This window comes from Megascapheus bottae, chromosome 14, assembly GCF_031878675.1.
Source record: "Megascapheus bottae isolate mThoBot1 chromosome 14, mThoBot2.hap1, whole genome shotgun sequence".
Lineage (NCBI taxonomy): Eukaryota > Metazoa > Chordata > Mammalia > Rodentia > Geomyidae > Megascapheus > Megascapheus bottae.
The window spans coordinates 14,855,740-14,881,661 of NC_143522.1; the positions used below are offsets into that span (position 1 = coordinate 14,855,740).

At 43.0% G+C, this 25,922-nt stretch overlaps 1 protein-coding gene across 16 annotated transcripts in view; it reads left to right on the plus strand.

Moving 5' to 3' along the window:
- Positions 1-25,922, plus strand: part of Nrxn3 (neurexin 3) — a 1,458,248-nt gene that overhangs the window by 53,517 nt on the left and 1,378,809 nt on the right. For all 16 annotated transcript variants that reach the window (XM_090344617.1, XM_090344623.1, XM_090344627.1 and 13 more), the window contains exon 2: positions 17,890-19,340. In XM_090344617.1, the coding sequence (XP_090200743.1) occupies positions 18,632-19,340 (709 nt within the window). In that variant the 5' untranslated portion in view covers positions 17,890-18,631. The remainder of the gene's footprint in view (positions 1-17,889; positions 19,341-25,922) is intronic.

Sequence of the window (25,922 nt, forward strand, 5' to 3'; positions counted from 1 at the left end):
GGAGTCTTCAATGTTCTGTCCTTTGTGATCTCTCAAATGGAAAAAAATACCAGATGTTCTTGAGACCTAGTTGATGATCTTTTTCTTTCTCTTTTGCTGTATATTCAGAGCATCTTGTGGGACGGGTTTTCTAGGAGGCACATTTTGGTATATGTGAGTTTAGACAGGTGGTAGTGGACCAGTCCCTGCCAGAGAACATATCTGAAGGTCTCCTGGTACCCTTTCTTCTCGGATATACTTTTGTTAAATGCAAAATGTGCCTGGAATGGGGTGACTGACATTTGGAGCACCCAATGGCCTCAGATATCCTGTTAGACTTTACTCCTAAGGACCTTGAAGGTAGATGTTTCAGATGCAAAGCTTTCTCTTTGGTCAACTATCCTGAAGTCATGCTTATATTCTAGGGAGGATTGGAGACATCTAAGATAATTGCCTTCCTAGAGAATAGGAGGGCAAAGGACTAAATTGTACATGAATGTGGTCAGTGGTGAGAAAGGCTGAATATGTCAACAACAGACAGGATCAAGATTATGGGAAACCAGGAAGGTTCAAGGTATAAGGCTCCATGTCTAGAAAAGGGGCTATCAGCTGCTTCCTGTCTTTTTAGGATATCTACCTGGATAGAAGATGACCTCAGATTTTTGGATCAACATGACTGGCCATGGATGGCTAAGAACTAGACATAGAGACCATTTATAGCCCCCTCAAATTTCTCCTAGGTGAAAACCATGCCCTCTTTATCACTTTCTCTGTCCTGATATATTCCTTTCAAGATCAGGTCCCACGCCATCTAAGGCACAGTTTGTCCCTTCATTTCTTCTGTTTAAAAGCCCTCTGAAACTCTCAGGAACTCCTTTGTTCCAGGATCTTTCCCAGCATGACCTTTTAGCTTTATATCTGCCTTAGTCTTCACTCCCACTTCCCTACATTCCAGCCAGAGAGGATTTCTTCTGTCTTCCTAAACACCTCGGGGCTTTTGTATATCCTTCATTGTACTCACAACTTTTCTTTTGCTGGGACTTGACCTCTGGGGCATATTATAGGAAACTGCTCATTTTTTAAGTGCCCAATCAATTTCCATAATGTTTGCTGCTCTTGTATCCATTTTTCCTCACTAACCTCTGAGATCTTTAAGACTCTGGGATCTGATAGGGTGTTTGGCAAATAACAGGTATGCATTGGAAGTTTGTTGAATGGAGGAATGAATAAATGAATGAATGTGTGCCACATTGAATGAAATGGAGATTGTGATTTCCTGATTCTCTTTTTGTCTCCCTCTCCTAGTCACGTGTGTGTACACACTCGTGCACATGCACACACACATGCACACATATACAATCTGGACTAACAGATGCCCAGCCTGGTTTAGCAGAGAGATGGAATTATAGGTTTTATTTTATTTTTTACAGAGATGTAGTTTTGTTTGCTTCATAGCACATTAAAAAAGCTAAGATAGAAATAGATACTAATAAGTAAACTGGAGGAAATTAATGCAAAATTACTGGTTATATTAGTCCTGATTGTATAATAATGTGTCATAAACAAAGGATCATAAACATTCTAGAACTATTCTTGGAGTTCAAGCGTGCTGATGGGATATATGTGTATATATATATATATATTTTTTTTTTTTTGGTCAGTCATGAGGCTTGAATTCTAGGCCTGGACATTGTCCTGGAACTCTTCAGCTCAAGACTAGCTAGCTCTACCACTTGAGCCACAGCACCACTTCTGGTTTTCTGGCAGTTAATTAGAGATAAGAGTCTCACAGACTTTCATGACCATGCTGACTTTGAACCACAGTCCTCAGATCTCAGCCTCCTGAGTAGCTAGGATTACAGGTGTGAGCACCAGTGCCTGACTATAATTTTTTTGTAAAAATTTTAAAAATACTGATTTTCTATTTAAAAAATATTTTTGCAGTTAAGTAAAACCTAAAACTTTGTAGAGAAAGACATAATGGGAACTTTCTCCTTTTGGAGGATAATGAAAATTGCATTTGATCTACTGCAATTCTGCATTAGTAGCCCAAGATGAGGTTTGTTATCATATGAAAACTCACTGTAGGTAGAGCCTGGCACAGGTGGGCCTATTGTGTGCAATCTAGTTGCATTGATGAGCTATTGTTTTTATTTCATATGGCCATTGCGATTACAGAATGCCTGGGCTACCGCCTACAATTCTGCGATGAGAATTTCGAGGGTCCAGCTGGACTTAGTCTGAAGGGGCTGTGATTGATTAGTGAAATGTTTTGTGATCATATGAAGGGAGGTTCACATATTTACCAGCCTGATATAATGCTAATCATTGTGATAGACAAATATCGCACTGAAGCCAGGTGCTGGTGGCTCATAACTAAAATCCTAGTTACTTTGGAGGCTGAGATCTGAGAGTTGTGGTTGGTTTCATCCGGGGCAGACAAATCTGCAAGATTCTTATCTCTAATTGACCAACAAAAAGCCAGAAGTAGAAGTGGGGCTCAAGTGGTAAAGTGCCTGCCTTGAGAATGAAAGAAGTCAAGTGACAAGCAAAGACTTTAAGCTTCATTACTGGTACACACACACACACACACACACACACACACACACACACCAGTGATACGTTAAAATTATTGTTAAAATGCTTAAATTTAAGATTCAATTGCATCACATATTGGTTCTATGACTAAAAAAACGCTATGTTCTGTCTCTGAGTTTCAGTTTCTTATGGGTGATGGAAGTTGCAGTCAGTACCTTATTATGAATATTAGATGAAGGATTTTGTAAATGCTAATGTCCTCTATACATACTAATGCCTACTAGTTTTAAATGAGGCCGTGAGGTCATTGCTGTATGTATTAGTATCTATTTGTGTCTTCTGTGCCTGGTACATATGAAAGCTTCTCAGTTCACAGCACATGGAAGGTGTGCTTCTTAATCTTGACCGAAAAACATTACTTAGCCTAGGGCTCTCCTCAGGGTGTTACCTTTTTGGTTTTCTGTGGTCATGTTCTTCAGAAGGGACAGTTACACTGAAGCAGATGAAGTTGAATTATTTCACAGGGAGCCTATGCTTTGCAGTTCTGTTCTTCTCAACTCATTGTGTGAGGTGCTTATAGTAACTTGATGCTGAAGACTTTCCTTAGGTAACCAGGATTGGGGATCTAGAGCCTCCAAAGCTTAGGCTTTGGCCATGAGAACTAGAATGACTCAGATTGTCCTCTGTGTTTATCATCTACTTGGAGGTGAGCTGAGGCATTCTCCCACAGCAGAGCCAGGATGAGCAAGCAGAATAGGAAAGTACTTTTCTAACCTTTGCTTATGTCATCTTTACTAATGTTCCATTCAGCTGAAGCAAGTCATATCTGAGATTATTATGAAGGGGTAGATACAATAATAGTGAAGAGCAAAGGGTACGGAAATGAGGAGGGGTAAAGAATTCCCCCAATACAGTCTAATTGCTACACAATGTTATGGGAGAAACCTTGAAAATCATAGTGTGAGTAGGGTAGAAGGAACTAGCAATGATGATGATGGTAATGACCACGTCTATTGACAGCACACAATGTCTCAGTGCTGCGAGACTCATGTGTTAGTCAGATTTTCACTGTAGTGATACAATACCAGATAGAAACAACTTTAAGAGAAAAGACACCTACTTTGGCTTAGTTTCAGAGATTTAAGTCTCGAGTTACATGGCTGTACTGTTTTGGGGCCAGTTGTAGGGCCAAAATATGGTTAAAGTGCCTGGAGGAAGAAAGCTATTCACTTCATGAGATAGATAGACAGATATATAGATAGATGATAGATAGACAGGTAGACAGAGAAAGAGAAGACAGAAGTGATAGAGAGAGGAGAAAGACAAAGACAAGAGATAGACAGAAATCAGGGACAAAGTATAACCCTCAAAGGTACAACTCCAGTGACCTGCCTCTTTTAACTAAGTCCTACCCCTCTCAATCAGTGGTAAGAGAACAGCCTTGAGCTCATAAGCCTTTGAGAACATTTCAGCACTTGGTCTCTGCAAACTCAAGCCCATTTCACAATGTGAAATGTATGGAGTCCATCTCCATATTTCCAAATCATTTTTGTATGGGTCAGAATTCCAAGTCCAAAATTATTTCTGAGCCTCAATGCGAAATTCTTAGATGTGAGCCCCTGTCAAAAACAAACAAGGCAAAAAAAAACCACCCACAAATTATATACTTGTTGCTTACAAAGGCACAGAGTAAGTAGTCTTAGCCCAAAAGTATAAAGTAGAAAAATTAACAAAGAAGGACCAGATCAGGACAAAGCAACAATGAGACCTAACAGGGTGAACACTGAAGTCTGTAGTTCCAAAGGGGTTGGGTAGTCCTGCCAGTTGCAGCCACACCATTTCTCTTTCTTCAGCAGACATTCTCTGTTTTTAAAGTCTTTTTCTTTCTGAAGTCTCAATGGTCGTATTAACTTCATTCACAGCCACACAAATCAGTGAGGCTTCAGAGCCTGTGACATCAGACATGCAGATCTTCTTTTAAAATCTAGGGGAAAAGCTTTTTGACACTATAACTCTTGTATCGACATGCCTTCAACACTGATACTACATCCTAGCTACTCAGGAGGCTGAGACCTGACGATGTGGTTCAACACTAGCCCAGGTGGGAAAGTTTGTGAGACTCTTATCTCCCATAAACTGCCAAAAAGCTGGAGATGGAGCTCTTGCTCAAGTGGTAGAGTGTCAGTCTCAGGAAAAGAAGTAAAAACTGTTCAGTAACTATATCCACTTGAGCTTCAACATCCGTAAATCGTGCCTTGTTTCTGGTCAAACTTTTAAGCTTTCTAAAACTTTCCACTCTGAATTTTGCTCTCATGTTCTCATTGTAAATGCAGCTAAATGCAGTTATCACATGTCACAATGGATTGCTAAGTTAACTTGTTACTTCTTTACCTTTAAACACATCTAACCACAAAGTCTCAGGGTATAGACAACATTTTGACAAATTCTTTGGAAGAATGGCCTTTAGTCTCATTTTTGATAGGGTCTTCAATTGCATCTAAAAACCTGAGCACTGTTTTTTGCTGTCTGATTTCTCATCAGTATTCTAGTATTCTGAATTCACACTAGTATAGAAATGACCCTGTTTCTAATGAGAGAGTTCTGTGCTAACTTTCTATCACTTTGACAAAATGCCTGAGAAAAACAACTTTTAAAGGAAGAATTATTTGGGTTCACAACCTCTAAGTTCATAGATACTTGTTTTTTGTTGTTTCTGGGCATATACCTGACAGTATAGAAAGGCATAGAAGAGAAAGTTGCTTATCTCCTGGTGGTCAGGTGGTGAGGGTAAGAGAATTAAGGAACTAAATATACTATTCAAAAATGTACATCTTGAGTCACCTCTTCCAAGTAGGCCCATCTTCTACATTTTCTACTATTTACCTGTAGACCCACCAGCTGAGAACCAATTGTGCCAACACATGTGCCTTTGGGGGATATTCTGGCTTTTTTTGAACCATGAGCCCTTATAACACCCTTTTGATATAGATATCAATCAGTCTTGCCCCTCCCATTTAACAAATAAGAATGTTGAAGTTTAGTGAGGATAATTATACATTAGGTAATCTTGTGGGTGTGTGAGCATCATAATGTAAACTTATACATATCAAGACAACTATGACATCCACAGGCAATGTCATCTTATGGGATCACCATTCAACATTTGAACTGTGGTTGGCCCAGACATCAATAGGTGGTGTGCCACTGCAATGGCCAGGGTTTGTATAGCAAAATGGTGGAGCTTGGATGAGTTTTATCAGACTATAGAGTCTAGCTCTTAACAAAACCCTAGAATCCTGCAACCTGAGGACAGAGACAAACTTTAAAGTTCACCACAGAGAAATGTTAGACAAAAAATGAGAATGAATAGCTCCATTCTATGGAGTGAGAAGTAAACTCAAGGAATATGTCCTGCATATTCAGTATTTACTAAAGTTTTTTTTTCCCCCTTGCAAGTGCCTGGGAGGGGTGCAAAGGTTGTGACTTTGTGCTTTATATGAGTGGAAAAAGAAAATCTGTTAATAAAGATTCATGTAAATAACTGTTTCTGGGATTTAAAAAGGAAAGTGGGAGATTTTAAGCACAGACTTATGCAGAGAGGTTAATATGGTTAGTGATTTTGAAATTATGGTCTTTGGGGCAGTATTATACTATCAAATCTCTTTCTGGTGGAGGCTGGGAGGCAAAGTTTGATCTCCCTCTTCTAAAAAGCACTTCTACTATTTGTCCTCTTATGGTTTGGCATCAGTGTAATATTATCCATCCTTCTTTCCTTTCATTCTTCCTTCTTTCCTTCCTTCCTTCCTTCCTTCCTTCCTTCCTTCCTTCCTTCCTTCCTTCCTTCCTTATTCAGTTACTTCAGTAATATCTCTATTGGCTGTGGTCTCTACTATACTTTAAGTGTGTGTGTGTGTGTGTGTGTGTGTGTGTGTGTGTAATTTATTTTTTTTTGTGGGTCATGGGTCTTGAACTCTGGACCTGGGTATTGTCCCTGAGCTCTTCAGCTCAAGGCTACTGCCCTAATCTTGAACAAAGCCCCACTTCCCATTTTCTAGAAGTTAATTGGAGATAAGAGTTTCAGGTCCTTTTGTGCCTGGGCTGGCTTTGAACCTTGATCCTCAGCTCTCAGCCTCCTGAGTAGCTAGGATTACGGGCTTGAGCTACTGCACACCACCTGTGTGTAATTTTTTTTGAGACAAGGTTTTACTATGTAGCCTAGGTTGGTCTCAGACTAACTCACAATGCTCCCACCGCTGCTTCCTGAGAGCTGAGATTACAGCTATGCTCCACCATGCCTAGCAGTGGTAATTTTCATGTCCATATCTGTCCACACACGTAGAGAAAATTGGTATAGCAAATATGCTATCAGTAGTATTGATAGTTGTGGCCATTTTTGAATGTCATCCTTCCTTGCATTGACCCATTGGAAGGGAAGGCCTGAAATCTACTCCATATTCTTTGTGTGCATTTGGGAAAAAAATCCTTCCTCTCTCAGAGGCCTCATTTCCCCATCTGTAATATAAGATCATAGTAGTACTTTTTTCCCATAGGGTCACAGTAAAGATTAAGTGACTTCAGTTATATCCTATTTGGCCCTATACCCTATGTCCTATGTCCCGTGCAGAGATAGTGTGATAGGATGTTTGCTGCTATAGTTTTAAGATACCAGTGTTAGAAAAATGGTGGGGCAGCCTTTCTCACGCTTTCTGAAGTTGTTAAGACTGACTGAGTTGCTATTTGCAAGGTTTTGCACACTTACACAGCTCCCTTCTTCAAGGCTGCATAGCCTACTCTTGGGCCCATACCCATCCCTCATACAACTGTCACATTCATGAGATACCATTTATGAGTGTGTTGCCCCATTTCTGCCTGTAGACTGTCCCCCCGAGCCTTGGCACTGTTCTTCAGGCAGTGTCCTCTGGGTCTCCTTCCTCTGAGGTACACCTGAAGGTGGGTTGTGACAGGCCCTGTGGTGAAACTACATGGTTACATGCAGCCCCAGCCTGTCCAGTGAGTCCTCCAGTGCACTCTGCTTTCCCCTTGCCAGCTCTGGCACCTCTTGCTTTGTTAATGGAGACTTTGCCGAATAATAGGAATAATTAGCTCAGTGGGGGCTTTACTGTGTCCTGGAAAGAGAACACAGAGAGCCCTCCCAGCAGCCCCAGACATAATTGCTGGGCAGGCTTATTTTCTCTTGTCTGTGTCTCTCCCCTTCTCTTGCATGTGTTTGATTCTCTCTCTCTCTCTCTCTCTCTCTCTCTCTCTCTCTCTCTCTCTCTCTCTCTCTCTCTCTCTCTCTTTCTCTCTCTCTCTCTCTCCCCCTCTCTCTTTGTGTAGAGAGGGTTGACTAGGAGAAAAGACCCATAAATTGCACTCTTGCTGGGCTGGTACTATGAAAGCTGGGTAAGCTTGTCTTCTTGTGCTGAATAATTTCCCTCTCTTCCACCCTCTTAAAGAAGGGGACAGATCAGCTAAGCACCTAGCTGATCTGTCCCCCTCCTTTTTTGACCCATTTCCTTTTTTTCCACCAGCCCACCCCTCTCTCTTTTCCCATTTCCTCATGTAAAGAATTCCCTGGCTCTCAATTGAATCTTTTTTAATGGTCCCAAGAGGCAAGGATCTTGAAGGGTGATTATCTTCATTATAAATTATTAACTCTCCCAGCAGCCAGATGGCTTCCCAACCCATGGCTGGGAACTCCGGGCTAGTGAGGCCTGCTGGCAGGCAGACGGGGGAACAGAGGAGAGGAGGCTGTGTGGTGAATGGCCACAGCTTCTTGAGTTCCTGGCTGCCCTGAGAATGCTGGGAAACCTCTTATGTGGTTATGTGCAGGGAAGAGTGTGTTGCTGGGTTTTAGCCCTTAGTTAACATTCGTTTCAGAATGGATGGATGTGGTTGATGGAGAAGACACAAAAACCATGAGTTGGTTCTGGTAGAAACCTTAGGTGGCTGTCAAGGCATGGTAAGAAGGTAAGGTTACATTACTTTGTGTGGTCTTTCCTGTCCTCAACCATACTGGAAGGTGTAACCATTATTCGTCCAATTGAGAGGAGAAGAATTATCAGCTATATTGGCTACAGGTAGCTTTCCATAGAGAAAGCTTGCTTTTTCACTCCCAATTGAGTGCTTTCTCCCCTCTACCAGACTTCTAATGGACCTTTGTCTGTTTATCTTTGTTTGTACTGCTCATTTCCTTTCCTATGGGAAGTCTCTGCTGACCACAATAGCTCAAAGAAGCGTATCTCTCTTCTTAACTATTTTGTTCCATGTGTCGACTACTTAGTACAGGACACAGGCCCAGAGGTATCCAGCCACCTTTGAGAGTAGGAAAGCCAGTTCATCAGTTATCTCCCTGGAAGATTTACATGAATACTACTTCTAGATCTTACATCTACTAGACAGAATTCAATCCAGAAGATGGCAAGAGAATGCATTTAAGAATACTTTAAGTCAGGCTTGGTTGTAGCTTGTCATTCTAGCTATTTGGGAGGCAGATATAGGAGGGATGGAGGTTCCTTGGTGGAAGGTAGGGAGACATTATCTCAAAAGCTATCTGGATATGGTCAAGCACACTTCTGGAAGATGATTGCAGGAGCCTGGTGATCTGAGGAAGCCCCAGGAAAAAGTGTGAGACTCATCTGAGAAACTGAAAACAAAAATGACTGGAAGCCTGGGTCAAATGGTAGAGCAAAGTTCTGGGTTCAGTCCTCAATATAAAAATTAAAAAAAGAATGCTTCAAACTCCTAAAGATCATGGAACTCTAGCTGTTATCTGTAAGCCTAAGCACTGGTATCCCCAAGTTTTCTCCGATAAGGTGACTTGGACATGACTCTTCACATTGAGATGAAATTGAAGAGATGATTACTGTCCCCGAGAGGCCCAGTGGAACAACAGCTTTAGCCATCCCAAAACAGGAGAAATAAGGACTGCTGTGAACGATTGCGGAAGTGGCAGTTAACCTCATCTACGCTGAGTACTATGGACTTGTACTATGCGTCATTCACTCTCCATGATACAGATGGGGAAACTGAGGCACAGAGAGGGTACATGACTTGCTCACACAATCATCAGCTAATAGGTCTGAGATCTGAGCCCAGAATTCTGGCTTCAGAGTCCATGCCTTGAACCATAACACGATGCTGCTTCATGAAGGTGGGATTCCTACTATACCAGTGTTCTACTATATGCACTATAGCCTGCCCACTGCCACACGCAGTCCATACTCAGCAGAGTACTCCTGCCTGTCACCTCCGGTCTACCTATTTATGTTATTTAGATTCATAGCTTCTGTCTCTGTTCACGTAGAAGTAACTTATGGAGTTTGAATTACTTGTAAATTTATACCTAGGGTATGAGGGTCTCCTGGTTAAAAAAAAAGTAGTGAAACACTGGGCACTGGAAGTGCATGCTTGTATTCCTAGCTACTCAGAAGGCTGAGAGCTGAGGATTGCAGTTTGAAGTCATCCCAGGTGAGAAGGACTATGAGATTCTTATCCTCAATTAACTAACTCTCCCCTTTTCCTCCCACAAGGATAAAAGCTCAGGGAGAGTGCCCAGGACCTGAGTTCAAGCCCCAGAATGGACACAGACACCCAGAAGTGTACACACAACACACACACACACACACACACACACGATAGCAAAAGGATCTTTTCTTGTCTTCACTAACTCTCATCCTTACCCACATCACTCTCAAAAAGTGGTGTTTAGAATAAAAATCCAGTGGCAAGGGCCAGATTGACGTGAATAAACACTTCACTTTCCTGTAGGTTTTTGTTTGGTGAATAATATAGTCTAAGATTGCATTGGTTATGTGGCAATCACAAAGCACTAAGATTATACACATATGTACCATACATATATATATATATTCACATCCATGTACAAGTCATTTTGTATATTTTACCCATCAATTTTTTACTACATATTTACAAATGATGCTTTCCTTATGGGTTGTTTGTATTGAAGGACCAAGTTTTCTAGCTTTCTATTTGTACCCATCATATTTTTGTATTGCTCGATTTAGGCTGCACTTTATGTCTGCCATGACCTCTAAAGAGTACTACGGCCTCATCTACCCACTCACAAATTTTGTCACAGCTCATGTACAAATGTAGCTAGTAGTTTCTCTTCTTCATCCAAGCTCTTGTGGAAAACGAGGAACTGACATAGCCTGATCTCCTAAAACCTTCAATAGTTTCACACTTTTTTTTGAATGCTGTTTTTTTGGGGGGGGGTGGGTGGGTACGGGACAAGTCTACGTGGTTCTTTCCACCTTACCTTCCTTATCTTGTGAGAAAATTGGCTGAGGTTTATATATAACTCCTAGGTATCTCTACTATAATAGCTTAGTATTCTTGGCAGAAAAGGAAAATAGATTAACTCATCATGGCGACTCCTTTATTCTTTTTTATATATTTTTATTGTATTTAATAGAAGAGTTACATTATATTCACTAGATAGAAGGTGCATTATTTCACAAACATTGATACCCTTTCTCATGTCTTGGTCCCCATTTCCCTCCCTCCACCTCCGCCCATCATCTTTGTTTTCTCCCCTTCCCTATCTTCCTTTATTCTTTTTTTCATATATTTTTTATTGTAATTAAAAGAAGGGTTACATTATATTTGTCAGATAGGAGGTGCATTAATTCACAAACATTGATACGCTTTCTCATGTTTTGGTCCCCACTTCCCTCCCCCCACCTCCGCCCATCATCTTTGTTTCCCCTCCTTCCCTTTCCTCCTTTATTCTTCTAGGAAACATTGTTTTAACCAAAGAAGACTAGTAAAGTTCAAGGTTAAAGACCAAGGGCTCTTCCCTTCTCTCCTCACACCTGCACTCCTTTTTCCATACCATGTCGATGGTGGGCCTTAGGTAGGCTCAGCAGATTTCAGGGCAAGAAGCAAAGATGGAAGGAGGTGGTGATATAGTGGTGAAGGAGAGAACTGGTAGGTGGAGTTGATGAGAGAGATACCGAGAGGAGGGAGGGAGAGAGAGAAGGAGAGAGGGAGAGAGAGGGGGGGTGCGGGGGGGGGGGGAGACAGACTGCTGAGCTCACTGTTGGACAAAGTGATGGATGTTGGCCCATATTTTCTTCCATGGGTATCTGGCTTTGATGTGGGTGCTATAAGAAGGAAGTGCTGGCCTACAGTCAGAACCATCCACAATTTTCTTTACAACACTAGGAGACATACTAAAGCTAATAGATCTCATAGATGAACACACATGTGTCAGGAATTGAATTCACTGTTGTTGTTTTTTTTAGTTGTTGTTGACCATGGGATTTGAACCCAGGGCCTGGGCACTGTCCATGAACCTCTTTGTGCTCAAGGCTAGCTCTCTACTACTTGAGCTACAGCACCACTTCCAGTTTTTGAGTAGTAGAATTGGATATAACAGTCTCATGGGGACTTTCCTTTCCAGGCTAAATTTGAACATTGATCCTCAGATCTCAGCCTCCTGAGTAGCTAGGATTATAGGCATGAGCCTATAATAATAATCCTCACTGGTTTTTTTTGTTGTTTGTTTTGTTTTTAATTTAAACAAATGGATAGAAAAGAAGTGTACTGCTCAGTCAAAGTGTTTCACCCCCTTAACAGAGTGTAACACCACAGAGATTGCAAAATGAATTCTTTCACCTCCTTTGCCCTCTTCCCATTAGAAACCATAGTTCTGATGTTTAACTGTGGAATGAATAATTTTGCCTCATTTGATGCTTTGTAAGTGGTGCTTTCTTGTATCTTGCTTTATTCAACATTATGCTTGTAAGGGTCATCGTGCTTCTGTTGAGAGATGAAGGCCAGTTGTCCAAATTGTACGCAATTTTGTGAGACTAGACTATGGTTCACTTATTCATTGTAGATGTGTACTTGGTGATCTGGGTTAGGGCTGTTCTGGATCATGTTGCTATGAAGATTCTTGCATATGTATATAAACATTCTTGTTTGTATATGCATATAGAGGAGAGGAGAGGAATTGTGAAGTCACGGAGATTTTTTTTTTAATGTTCAGCTTCAGTAGATACAGCCAACGCAATGTTCCTAAAGTAATTATACCTCTATACATTTTAAACCTCTGTACAGTTTGAAATTCCACTCTTAGATAGGTATTAGGTATTTTGTGTGAACAAACAGAAACTCAAAAGAGATGTTCAGGGTTAAAGAGCTTTAATAATAAGAGTCTGGATTTAGGTCCAACTCTGCCTGATTCCAAAGCTCATGCTCTAACCTCATTCCCCATTCTTTCTAGAGCTGGATAGACTCCATTTCTTGATGCCTCTCCTTGCCTTCAACAGAGCTTGAGCTGTGTGCTAAGGTGGAGAGTTTAGCCTGTGATCTTCTGTTGGGAGAAGCCAATTTCTAGGCTGTTGTGTAAGGAAGCACGAAGGAGAGAAGAAGCATGATCTGTCCTGTCTTGGCCCATGCATGGAAATAGTGCTTGTGGGGCACAGGACTTTGGTGCTAAGGTTGGTAGGATGTGAGCCTCAGATTACAGGGAGTTCCTCCAGATACAAGTGGGGCCATGAGAGATAAAAACCTCTATTGATTTGTTAATGACAGTTCTTTTGACGATCAAATATGAAAAGTCTCAGTCAGAACTATGGAGTTGGTCATGACCCAACTCAAATTTACTTAAGAAAAAAAACCAAAACATTTTGGCTCCATAAGGAAAGCCCTACTTGGGCTTCAAGCCTGGCTAGATGTAGGTATGAAAAAAATCACACTACAAAATCATCCATTCATTTCCATCTCTTGGCTATGATTTCTTTTTTATACTGATTTGTGCAAAAGAGGATCTGGTGTTTTTCATCAAGCCTAGACTTTACAAATTCAATGACATAGTAACTAGAAAGAGAGGGTTCTTCTCTCAATGATGTAATGTAAGATCCAGTATTAATGCTAGTTTGATTGTTTGGATGTCAGGCCTATCCCCAAACTAACTAATGTGGCCAGGAGATTATATTTTCCTAATTGCATAAACTGAGAGATATGATCTGGAGAGGGATGAACACTGGAGGGAGATGGGTGGTGAAAATCACTTACCTGACAAGTAGGATGAAGGATACAGTGAATAAGGGTCAAAAACCAAAAGAATATCATTAGAGATGGCTCCTGATGAGGGAAATAAGAGGGACCCTACTGAGAAGGTTCTAGAGGAAAGCCTGCAAGTCTCATCTGGGACAGAAGATTATCATTGTCATGACTTCCTTCCCAACCAGTCCTGGTTCAAGCACAGCTACAGTGCCATGTCGATTGGAAAAGGGGCAAGGGAACTGGAGGGAGTGGGTGGGAAGGGCAAATGACAGCCAGATCTTCTGAGCCATCCCTATGGCAAATAGCCCACATGTCAGAGTTGTGTGAGGCCTCCTTCCACCCCCCTGCCTTCTAAGCAGCCAGATTATGAGACATTTGCAAAGATGTTCACCCCGCATAAAGTGTGCTGTTCAATAATTATGCAAATTAGCTGGCAATTAGATAATGTCATTCACTTTTCCTCTCCTGCTTGATTCCCACATAACAGATAAGTGTTTTGAGCTTCAGCATCAGTTCAGGCCCTTCATGTGGGCTCTGAGGGAAACCACCTGCATCCATGACTGCCAGTGCTTGCCTGTGGCTCAGGGGGGGTGGCCATTCTGACAGACTAGGTGGGAAGGATGTTCTAGCTCTCTTCATCTTGATTGCTGGAATCTGGCACACCCCACCAGTGTGATTACAAAGGCTAAAGCCATTGGAGGTCAATGGCTGGAAGCTTTCAATAGTGAATAGAAGGTCACCTCTACTTCTCAGCCAGCTTGGCAAGTTCTTAGAGGCCATGGAAGAAACAGAAGCACTTCAGGAGTGAATGAGGATGGACTGTAGAGTGTACGGTCTGAATGAACCAGTTCTGATGGTATCATTCCACTTCAGAGTTGTCTGGTGCTGGTAGAGAAATCGTATTTTTCCTCAGCCGTTCTGATCCCCTATGATGCAAGATGATGAAGGAGTGTTGTTATCACCAATGTTGTTTTGGGATGGAGGGGATGAACATCTAGAGGAGGAGGCTCACTTACGCCTATGTGAATTGACCACAGGACAACTGTGTTCCTGTTAAACACCCTTTACAATCACGAGGTACCCATGGCACAATTTAGAAAACTCTGATGGGACCAAGTCTTGGATCCAACTGAGGTTGTTCTAATGATGGATTCCACTAGACTTCTGTTGGTCCGATTTGTTTGTTCCCGAGGAACAGAGTTTGCTCTTGGTTAAGGGACAGCATCTTCTTCTGTGAAGCAAGGTAATAAGTAGCATTGTGGATCACTATGGTCATCATAAAAACAGTGATCAGATGTTCTGATGGAGCCCATGGTAGATTAGCATGAGTGTCGAGTACCAAGCAGCTACTCGTCCAGCTTTTCATCTTTTTTTTTTAAATCTTCAAATAGTTGTAGAGAGGGATTTCAATTCAACATGTCAGTTTATGATTACACTTGCATTTTAACCAGTGACACCCCTTTCATCATTTTCCCTCATCTTTCCCATTCATCCCTTCCCCTCAATTTTCCTACACACAGACACACAGACACAGACACACACACACACACACACACACACACACACACACACACACACACACACATATATGTATATGTATAGGAGATATATCCTAAGGCTTGAACTCAGGGTCTGGGTGCTGCCCCTGAGCTTTTTTGCTAAAGAATAGCACTCTACTGCTTGAGCCATAGCACTACTTTGGGCTTTTTCTGAGTAGTTTATTAGAGATAAGAATCTTACCCACTTTCCTGCTTGAGCTGGCTTTGAACTTTCAGCCTCAGATCTCAACCTCCTGAGTAACTCGAATGACAGATGTGAGCTATCAGTGCCTGGCTCTTATTTCTATTTTTGCATGTATACATTGAATATTATGACTGCATTTGCCCACACTTCTTCTCTTCATTTGTCTTCTCCTCTCTCTTTAGATGCACCTCCCAACAACAGAAGTTCTAATTTCCTGGTACTTATTTTTGTTAAACTATATGACAGCTGTTGAAGGAAGTTACACCATTGGAATCCTCATCTACATATACCATACTTTAGTTAGTGTGTGTATATAGCACTGTATATGAAATGAATGGCTTATTAGAACTAAATACCTCAGCTAGGTGGGCCAGCATCTGCCCTCAGAAACCAGGTCACTAACACAATTGGGTCCTGCTGTGTTTTATGGCCATCATAAAGTACACACAACATTCTCTAGGTCTGTGGTATTTCTTAACTGTTCAGTTGTGAGCCACTCTGCAGTTTTGTTGTTTTTTTTTTTATCAAGTTTCTAAATCTTGTGCTTTTATGTATTGTCCTCAATCCTCTGGCAGACACACAGGCCAACCTCTCTTTTCACCCTTTCTCTTTCACAAAGGGAGATAGGGAGTGACCTGGCATCCCCTGATTACCTACTATGTAAGGGGTCTTATACTAGTTCCTGCTATCCCTCATCTCATTCAATGCGTAGTCATGAAAGAGAGCATCACTTTCTCTACTTTTCAAATAAGGAAACAGAAGTTCAAATAGGTTTGAGAACTGTTTCTTAAAGTTTCCATACAAGATTTAGAATTCAACACCAGCTCTTAAAATTATTAGTTTCTTTCTTTTTAACTTTATTTCATTCAGAGGAGATGCCACTTGTTGCTTTTCCACATTAAATCCCTTTAAAATAATATAATAGTTATGTACACTATAATTAGCTGAAGTATTGATAAAATGTTTTTCTCCACAGACATCTTTTATGCTTTAAATAGTAACCTATGGAAACAAGAGGCTTATCTTTGTGATTGTACTATGTGAATTTATTCCTTTTCTCTTTTATTTTCCACCGATGGTTAATCTCCTGTGGTTACTGTATCTGACATTGTTACCTGATATACTATACATACACTTATTTGTTTATATGAAATAGGGAAGGGAAAGGGGGAAAATAACTTGATTGGGAGGGAGTGAGGAGAAGGAAAGAGGGACAAAAACATGAGAAGGGGTATCAAAGTTCGAGAAGTAATGTACCCATTACCTGACGAATGTAACTGTAACACCTCTATGCATTATCCCAACCATAAAATACAATAAAAAAGTGATAAGCTTTTGTGCTATGTCATCAACAATAGGTCTGATGAGAGTTTCTGAAACACCTATTTTGTATATATTTTCTCCCCTTTTTAACACAAATTGTTATTGTAAAGATGAGTACAGAGGGGTTACAGTTCTGTAAGTCAGATAAAGAATATATTTCTTTTTGAACAGTGTCACCCCTTCTCTCAGTTTCTTCCATGTTTTTCCCTCCCAACTTTCCCTACCCCTCCCATGAGTGGTATAGTTGACTCTCAACAATGTCAAGTGAGTATCTCTGCTGCATTTGTTTACCCTTAAATCTACCATTTCTGTGCTCCCACCTTACCCTCCCCCAAAGGGACAAACAAGACAAAAGGTACAGAAAACAAAAACAGCTCCAGAAGAGAAACAAAAACAAAAACAAAAGACAAACAAACCCTCTTGTTTCCATTTCTTGAAGTTCATATTGTTTATTTATTTATTTAGCCAGTCTTGGGGCTTGAACTCAGGGCCCGAGCATCTTCCTTGAGCTTTTTCAAGGCTAGCTGTCTGCCACTTGAACCACAGCACTTTTCTATGAATGTGGTACTGAGGAATCAAATCCATGTCTTTATGCATGCTAGGCAAGCACTCTACCCCTAGGCCAAACTCCTGGCCCCAAAGTTCATTTATTTTTAACTTCAATGTCCCCATCCCTTTGACTTTTTCTAGAAGTGGAGATTTGTACCTTGGGTATTGTGCTTGCTAGGCAAGCGTGTACTGTACCTAACCTGAGCCACTCTTTGTGCTCCACTCTTCTAAAATAAGAATTTCCCATCAACAGTTTGTAAGAGATGAGGGATGCCATGCTCATCATTAATTCTAATTTATTTCCACTGAGTTTTATAAATACTTCTTTCAGAAGTAGAAAATCAGCCTTAGGCTTTCTTTGCCCAAACAGTGGTTTATCAAATTGAAAAGGAAAGAATTTTTTTTTAAAAAAAACCCTCAATGTCTTTAAATAGGTAAATAAGAAAAAAAATATGTGCAGGTATTTGAGTGTGTAAAATGCTAGTAGTCAAAGATAAAATTTGGCTATTTGACCTTATGATAATGAGTATCTCAAAATATGTCGATGTGGCTTTGGTCATTTGCATGATTTTTGCATGTCATTAGGGTGTCATTGATTGCTGGGCTCAGGGTTGTGCCAAGGTTTCCAAGAACCAGACGGTCATCCTGTTCCATGCACTTTGTGCTATAGAGGCCACTGACCTGCAGTTCTAATCTCTCCTTTCTTCCCTTCCTCCACAGGTCTTCCCTCTGGAGTCCTGGAAGGTGGGTTATGGGCAGGACTGGCTGTGGCTGGTGGCTGGCACCATGAAGCTTGAGTCTGTTTCTGCTCTACACGGGGCTCTGCTCCTCCCGAGTGCTCAGCTGTTCCCTGCTCCCCTTCCGGAAGCCCACCACTGCTAGGAGAGGTAGAGCTTCAGGAGTGGTCCTTGGCGCGTGTCTACCTTTCTACCTGGATCACCTTACTCATTCCTTCCTCCTCCATCACGGCAGCCCAGTCCCCAGCCCTAGTCCGGGCTTCTCTGGCTGGGGTTCTGGGGGGTCCACTGGGAGGAGTACATTGCCGAAGGCTTTGCCATCCCCCGTGATCCCGTGCTTCTCCTTCTCCTCCTCCTCCTCGAATCAAGGCCTCGGGATCCGCATGGATAGCTGAGATCTCGTCTTGGAGAAAGACCCTTCGTCCTCACCCCAGGCTTGCCCCACTGCCTGGCTTGACTTTCCCCCCGCCATTTGCTTCTTCTGCTTCTCTTTCTGGGATTCCTTGCTCTTTGGCCTATCTGGGACTGCCTTTGCTGTCTTTCCTTCTGCCCTCACCCTTCCAGTGTGCGTACGTGCAGTTCCTTCCCGTTGTATGCGCTCCAGTCTCCGGGTCTGTCTGGCCTTCCTGTCCCCTTTTCCGAGGGACATCCTCCCTGGAAGGGACTGTCTGTCTCTCCTGACTAGTGTGTGGGCCTCCAGGCCCCGAGACACTTAAGCAGCCACGATGAGCTTGGCCTTCCACTCGGTTTTCTTCACGTTGAAGGTGAGCATCCTGCTGGGCTCCCTGCTAGGCTTCTGCCTGGGCCTGGAGTTCAGGGGCCTGCCCACCCAGTGGGCACGGTACCTGCGCTGGGATGCCAGCACGCGCGGCGACCTGAGCTTCCAGTTGAAGACGAACGTCTCCGCGGGGCTGCTCCTCTACTTGGACGATGGCGGCGTCTGTGACTTTCTCTGCCTGTCGCTGGTGGATGGCCGCGTGCAGCTCCGCTTCAGCATGGATTGCGCCGAGACTGCGGTGTGGTCCACCAAGCAGGTGAACGACAGCAGCTGGCACTCGGTCCTGGTGAGCCGTGACCGCCTGCGCACGGCGCTGGTGTTGGACGGGGAGGGTCAGGACGCGGAGCTGCGACCCCAGCGGCCATACATGGATGTGGTCAGTGACTTGTTCCTGGGTGGAGTCCCTTCGGACATTCGCTCTTCTGCTCTGACTCTGGATGGAGTCCAGGCCATGCCTGCCTTCAAGGGATTAATCCTGGATCTCAAATACGGCCACTCGGAACCTCGGCTGCTGGGGAGTCAAGGCGTCCAGCTGGAGGCCGAGGGACCCTGTGGAGAGCGACCTTGTGAAAACGGCGGGATCTGCTTCCTCCTGGACGGACACCCTACCTGCGACTGTTCTACCACTGGCTATGGTGGCATGCTTTGCTCTGAAGGTAAGACCCGCTCCCCTCCCCACTCTTGCTAGAGCCTACCCACTGGATGGGGTGGTGGTTACAAAGCCTGATAGAAGCCAGATTGGTGTGAACGCCCATCTTTGCAGCTGCATGTTAGTTAGACCACCGGGCCCTTTTTCCTGAAGAGTTGATGGAAGTCCTTTACTTGCTTTTCCAGCTCAAAAGAAGAGAAGCCTGGCTACTCAGTCATAGGTGACTGTGGTTCTGTTCTCTAGTCACAGAGCTGGAGGGAATAAACTGAGTGCAGAGTCTGTGTTCCAGCTTAGTTCTTTTTCCCAGCACAGCTCTGCAGGATGAACCACAGGACAAGAAACCAGATAGACCCAACCAAGGGGCTATCACTGTACCACTTGACTCTTGGAGACTGGAACTCTGAGGGGTCTCATAGGAAACTCCCCTCATGTCCTCCTTATATGGGCCTAATAAGAAAGTAGGTGGATGGGATTATACATGACCTGATTATAAAGCTTCCCAGATGATTCCAATGTGCAATGGAGGTGAAGAACCCGCTGGCTCAAGGGTTGAGGAAGGTCAGGGGGTGAGGATGAGGCAAGTGGTTCGTTCCTGACTCTGGGCTTTCTTCATTCAGGTGAGGCCCCACCGGTGTGGGAGGGTTATAATTGACATTTGCATTTGCAGATATTCCTTAAAGTATTTCCAGACTGATCCACCCCTGAAGCAGGTGGTGGGGGATGTAAACTTCAGCTCTTAGTAGCATGTATGTTTGTGTGTATTTATGAATGAAAACGCAACTTATTCCACAGGTGGCTCATTCTGGAGACTGAGATATGCCGGAGGTGGTGATGGAGGCCTGGTTGTAGGTTATGCATGAGCTAGTGTGGAAATATTCCCTTGGGCTCTTCTTCCTCTACTGGCTGGAGAAGCATGTCTGCTGTCCTGTGGGTGGGCTGTTTTAAAAGGGAGATGCCAGACATACACACTGCCCCTTTTGGGGGGCTTTTATTTCATCCCACTGACCTCACAGTGTGGTGGAGAAAAGTAGCAGAGGCAGCCTCACTCCATAATACCCCTGGAAGAATGTGGCTATTGAAATGGGTTTCAGAAGCAGCTGCTCTTTGAAGCGGACTGATATACCAATGCTACTTGGCTTTGGAGAAAGTTCTGCTGGAAGACGCTGACATGATCACTTGTTTTCTCAGTTGCCCAAAGGATCTGTTCTGTTCTGAGAACTTGCATTGAAAGCTGGCATTCTTCCTTTCTAGGGACCAGGGTATTTGCAAGTGTGTTGTTAACTTGCTGATTATCCCTGATTGCTTTTTTTGTGTTTAAAAAGAACTCGTTTCCTCTGGGCAGGTTTGAATCAGCACTTTTTTTTTTCTTTTGCAGGAAGAATCTCTATACCATATATGTATATATACCATTTGTCTTCTCTCTCCCTTTTATTTATTTTTGTAGCATGTGTTTTTCTGGTCTCCAGTGGAATTTCTTCAGAACAGATTGTGTGCAGTCAGTATTTTAATAGCTAAAGGCAATATGTGTGTTTTAATAATGGTTCTTCCTGCAAGGTTCAGATCTTCTCTTGGCTATGGATTGATAACTATTTGTAGAGGTAAACACACAGTGTAATTCATTTATTCTCCTGATACATAAGCAGAGTCAATAAACTCTGTTGTAACTGTGACATTTGGCTGGCCTGGACTAAGAGCACTGCAAAGGTTGAGGTGAGGAGTAGATACTGGGGAGGCAACAGTTTACTGTTGAGAACTTGGAGCCAGCTGATCCCAGGAATTGTCATGAGTTTACTCAATCACAACAATGTGTTACAGACTAATAGAAAATAACTGTTGCCTCCCTACACAGTTAATTTTTAGAAAGTGAGATAATTCGCCTATAAAATGTTAAGGGGGAAAAATCATAGCATTTGCTAAGTGTCAAGTGGTTCAGTACAAAACAAGATAAATAGCTGAAACAAGCACTTGCCTGTTTTCCTGAAGGTGAGGTGAAATGGGTAGTGAAAATACAGCCACCACTACCTTCTTCTGTTGCGTGTCCTAGAACTGAAATCACAGGACTTAGTCCCAGCAGTGGGTCTTACATATCAAACATCTGATCCTTCGGATTTGCAGAATAGGCCTTTTGATGATGTGACAGTTGCATCAGTCATGGGATCATTTTCCAATTTATTTATTTATTTTTTTGTGGGCCATGGGACTTGAACTCAGCCTGGGCCCTTTCCTTGAGCTCTTCAGCTCAAGGCTACCACTCTACCCTTGAGCCAAGCCCCACTTCCCATTTTCTAGAGGTTAATTGAAGATGAGTCTTTTTGTTAATTGGAGATAAGAGTCCTTTTGTGCCTGGGTTGGCTTTGAACCTTGATCCTCAATATCAGCTTCTTGAGTAGCCAAGATTACAGGTGTGAGCTACCACACCTGGTTATGAGATCTTTTTCAACCTCCTGATTTACCAGTTTGAAGAGCAGGGAAAGGGGAGGTGAGCCGGCCTCTGCAACATCACATAGATTTGCTTGGCGTCTATTGGAGATTTCCTTGGTGATCTATTAACTTGTGACCTGCTTGTAGTATTGCCGTTTGCTTGGTCATTTGGCATCCTCATGCCTTCATGGCTCTAAAAGTTTCCATGTTGTACCTCAAATAGACCTATCTCTATAAAATGTAGTGGGATATTCTGATTCCCTGTTGGGAAGACCCAGGAGATACCAAAGGTGCTTGATGTGAGGGATCTGAGCCTAGGGGTAAGAGGAAACAAAGTATCCTTAGAGATGGCTGTATAGTGGATTTCCACACTGGAAAAACTTCCTTCCAAGACTCCCAACCTAATTAACAGCCACTATGAGCATTCATGGTACACGGATGCAGAGAGGAGGTCCTAGAGTTTTACTTTTAGGTATTTTGTTTATAAATAAAATGCTTTGGTGCTTGACTAGCAACGATCTTGGAAAAGAGACTGGCATGTACGTAAAACTATGCTCACCTAGTTTGGGATGCAAGGCCTGGGGTGCAACATCTTCACGTGTTTTTCTGTTTGACTCATCCTTGAATATTTACTGGCCAGGGAAGGGATTTCCTTGGCTCCCTCTCAGGAGAAGTCTCCTCATAGGTCATAGAGAGTTTGTTATTACCTTGGAATGAGTTTAAACTTGATTATTTTTAAAGACATCTTTAGTTATGAATGTGCACGTATTGAATTTCTCAGCAACCTTCTGGTTGTGAAGCATCGATTCACTGCCAAGGTATATAAATTTCAGTCCCAGTTTCCTTGAACAGTTCATTTAACATGAAGTCAGCCTGTTGCAGGGATGGTGGAGCCAGAGAACAATGGAGAAAGCTTCATGGTTATGTCTCCTGAGTCTTGTGACATGGACCTACCTGTTATTAATTCATATATATATATATGATATATATGTCTATGTATCTTCTTTGGGTGATCACACTTCAGGTTAATTCAGTGAAGGGGGGTATGCCATCCCATTCCATTTTTTTCCATTTTTTTTTTTAAAGAGAGCAGTCGGCTTGTGTTGGTTGCTTTTTTTATGTGTGCTGACTTGGGTATCTACTTAGATCGGAAGCCATTTGACTTGTCTCAGCTGCTACTTCTGCAAGTGTTGGGATTCTGTAGTGAGGAATGGTAGAGGTATGGTCTCTGTGGTAGGGACCAGGCCTTAAGACAAACACATGAGAGCCCATCCCCCATCCCTCCTGTGTCAGACATCCTATTCAGCTTGGTTTGATGGATGGCTCATCACTGCTCTGTGGACTTCCTATGCCTTCCTGAAGGAAAATTTCAATTACTTTCCTTTGTATTGAGGATTATGGGACTCTTTCCCCATCTCTTAGAGCCAGAGTGAGGGTGGAATAGCATATACCAAGAGGAGACTGCCTGCCTGTGAGCATTTATGGACTTCACTCAGACATCAGGCATATGGTTAGGGTACCGGTGATGCCATAGTTGGATCTTCCTTTTGGGGAAGGGAGGCATTTGAGTGAAAAAATACAGCTATCCTCCCTCCTTCTCCTCAGCATACCCTTGCAAAAATTGTAACATAAAGCATTGTCCTAACCAGTGTCAATTCTAAAGGCTTTGGAAAGGCAGGGCAATGGGGGAGGTAGAGAGTGATCAGAGGGTGAAAGGAATAATTCCCAAGCACTTCTCCCTGGTATGGAGAAGGTAGAACAGAAGCAAAGCTTTTACAATGTACACAAAGGAGGGATTGCTGCTCTGGAGCCTTGACTCCCCACCTAGCATTCAGATATTAGACAGGATCAGGCCTAGCTCTCGACCAGCCCAGCCAGCCAGTCAGCAGGGGCTGTCGCTAACCAGAGCTTGAATAGGGGTCTGATTGCTCCTTTTTCCTCCTCTCCTCCTGATTACCAAGTGAGATTTCCTGGGTATGCTGTATGCTAAATGGTAGAACAGCCGCCTGCCACTTGCTCCAATTATCCCTCCTTTTAACTGCTGAGGGAAGAACAATTTTTTCTAATCTCACCCCTCCCATAACATCTCTGCATCCTTTAAAGAAATAAGACCCCTTTTCCTTGTTCTTTAGCGTTGGTGAATGCAGTTTTTTTTTTTAATTCTCTTTGCAGAGAGACTGCACACCAGCTGCAAGGCTGTAAAAGGGGGTGGGCAGTTGGGTAATGATTTGGTCCACATTCAGTGAGGTTGAGGGTCAGACAGGCATTTTGCCAGGAGCCTTGGAGTGGCACGTGTGAACTCACATTTGCATTTGGTAATGAGATACCAGGGGCTCAGTACTGGGGGCTAATTATTTTCAAGGCTTCTCTCTCCCTTTTCAGGCTGCCCTGGGATGATAGTTTCTGGTTTCTGGGGCAGCTGTCCATCAGCTGGGTCTCCTTCCCATCTTTTCAAGGCAGAAAAGGTGAAGGAGGGGGAGGGGGGAGGGTTGGGCTGAAGACTGCACTTGGGAGATGGGCCTCACCTGCCTGCCCTCCTTCTATTTCCCCTCTGCTGTCTGGCTCTGCAGTGAGATGCCAGAAATGGAGCCAGAGGCTTATGGCAGGGCGCTATCCAAGGGCTGGATGTACTTCCTGGGACAAAATAATAATGATGTGGTTATCACCATTGCTATTTTTGCATACCACCATATGCCTGGCATTCTGGTGTAGTTGTATTTATCTTATCTTCACCAGGCTTTCATGAGGTGGTTATTGTGAAGTGACCCCATTTTACAGATGAGGGACCTAAAGAGCCGAGAAATGTGGGATTGGAACTAAGTTTAGCATGCTGGCTAAGAATGTGGCCTATGGAATGAAAAGGATCTAGATTTAAATTTGGGCTGGCCTATTTACAGAATGCGTGTCTTCTGAGGATTTTGAAGTGTTGATCTCTTTATTAGTAACAACAATAATAACATCAACAGCTAACTATCATACAACACAGGATACTAGTTTCATGCCATGTTGTGTTAATTACTCAGCATGCCTTCATTTTTATATACCCCTCCTCCCCAACACACTATTATTGCTCTACTTTGTAGGTAGAGAGAATGAGGGGTAAGAGATTAGCTCAGTTGTCCAAGATTATGTAGATAATAAGGCAAAACAGGGTTTGTTTGTTTAACCTTATCTATTTTTCTATGGAGCCTCCACTCTTGTGTGTTATCTTTCCTCTCAATGGAGTAGGGATCATAATAATCAGACCTTATGGAGTTGTTGGGAACAATACATGAGATAAAATACACAAGATTGTTTCCATAGTCATTAGGAAGATGGAGGTTTGCCAGCCTGTGGCCCCTTGGTCTCCTGGTTTCTGTGAGAATTGTCTATGTATCAACTTGGCTTTCCAGTTTGGATGCTTCCCTTTGGGTCACCGCCACCTCTGCTTCTTCTCTTTACTCCAGTGTGAAAGGTGGCAGAGGAGGGGAACTGACAGAAGGTATAAAATCCAATGTAAGTATGGGGTTGCTGACAGTGGTTTGACTGCTGGAGCATATTCAGCATTCATGGCTGTTCTTCTGCAAATATGTAGTGGTGTGGCCACCACAGCAACTCAGCAAGGTGGGGAGGGGAATCTTTACCATTCCACCAAATAGGAGGAATGACCTAGACCCCTGAGTCAAGCATGGGTAAGAGGATGTGGGGAAGTGTTAAGTGCTGCCTGTTTGGCAGGTGTCACTGGGAGCAATGGAGTGTCCCCATGCCCAATAGGGCCTTTTCCTTCTGCTCCTGGCTTCCCTTAATGAACACAAATGGCCCATGTCTCCATTGCAAAATGGAGGGTTGTCTCTCTGGATGCGTATGATAAGCAAAATGTCAGACTCCTGGTGCAGAAGGTTATCAGCTTGGTTGGTCCCAGGAGACTTGTTCCTTCCAGTGAAAGAGAGCAGGAGAGAACATGAAAATGGATGAAATGAGTATTCAGTTCCCACCCTCAAGATCTTGCTTTGCAGTGAAGTGATTGGGAAGTGGACCCAAGGGTCTCAAGCCTGTCAAGCTCAGTGGTGGCACACAGAAGAGCACCAGAGCATCGCTGGAGGGGATGGCCTCTTTACATTTACCTTTGGTTTCTCAGGTACCAGGAAATGCTCAGAAACCCACACAGGGTTCCTGGGAAAACATGGAG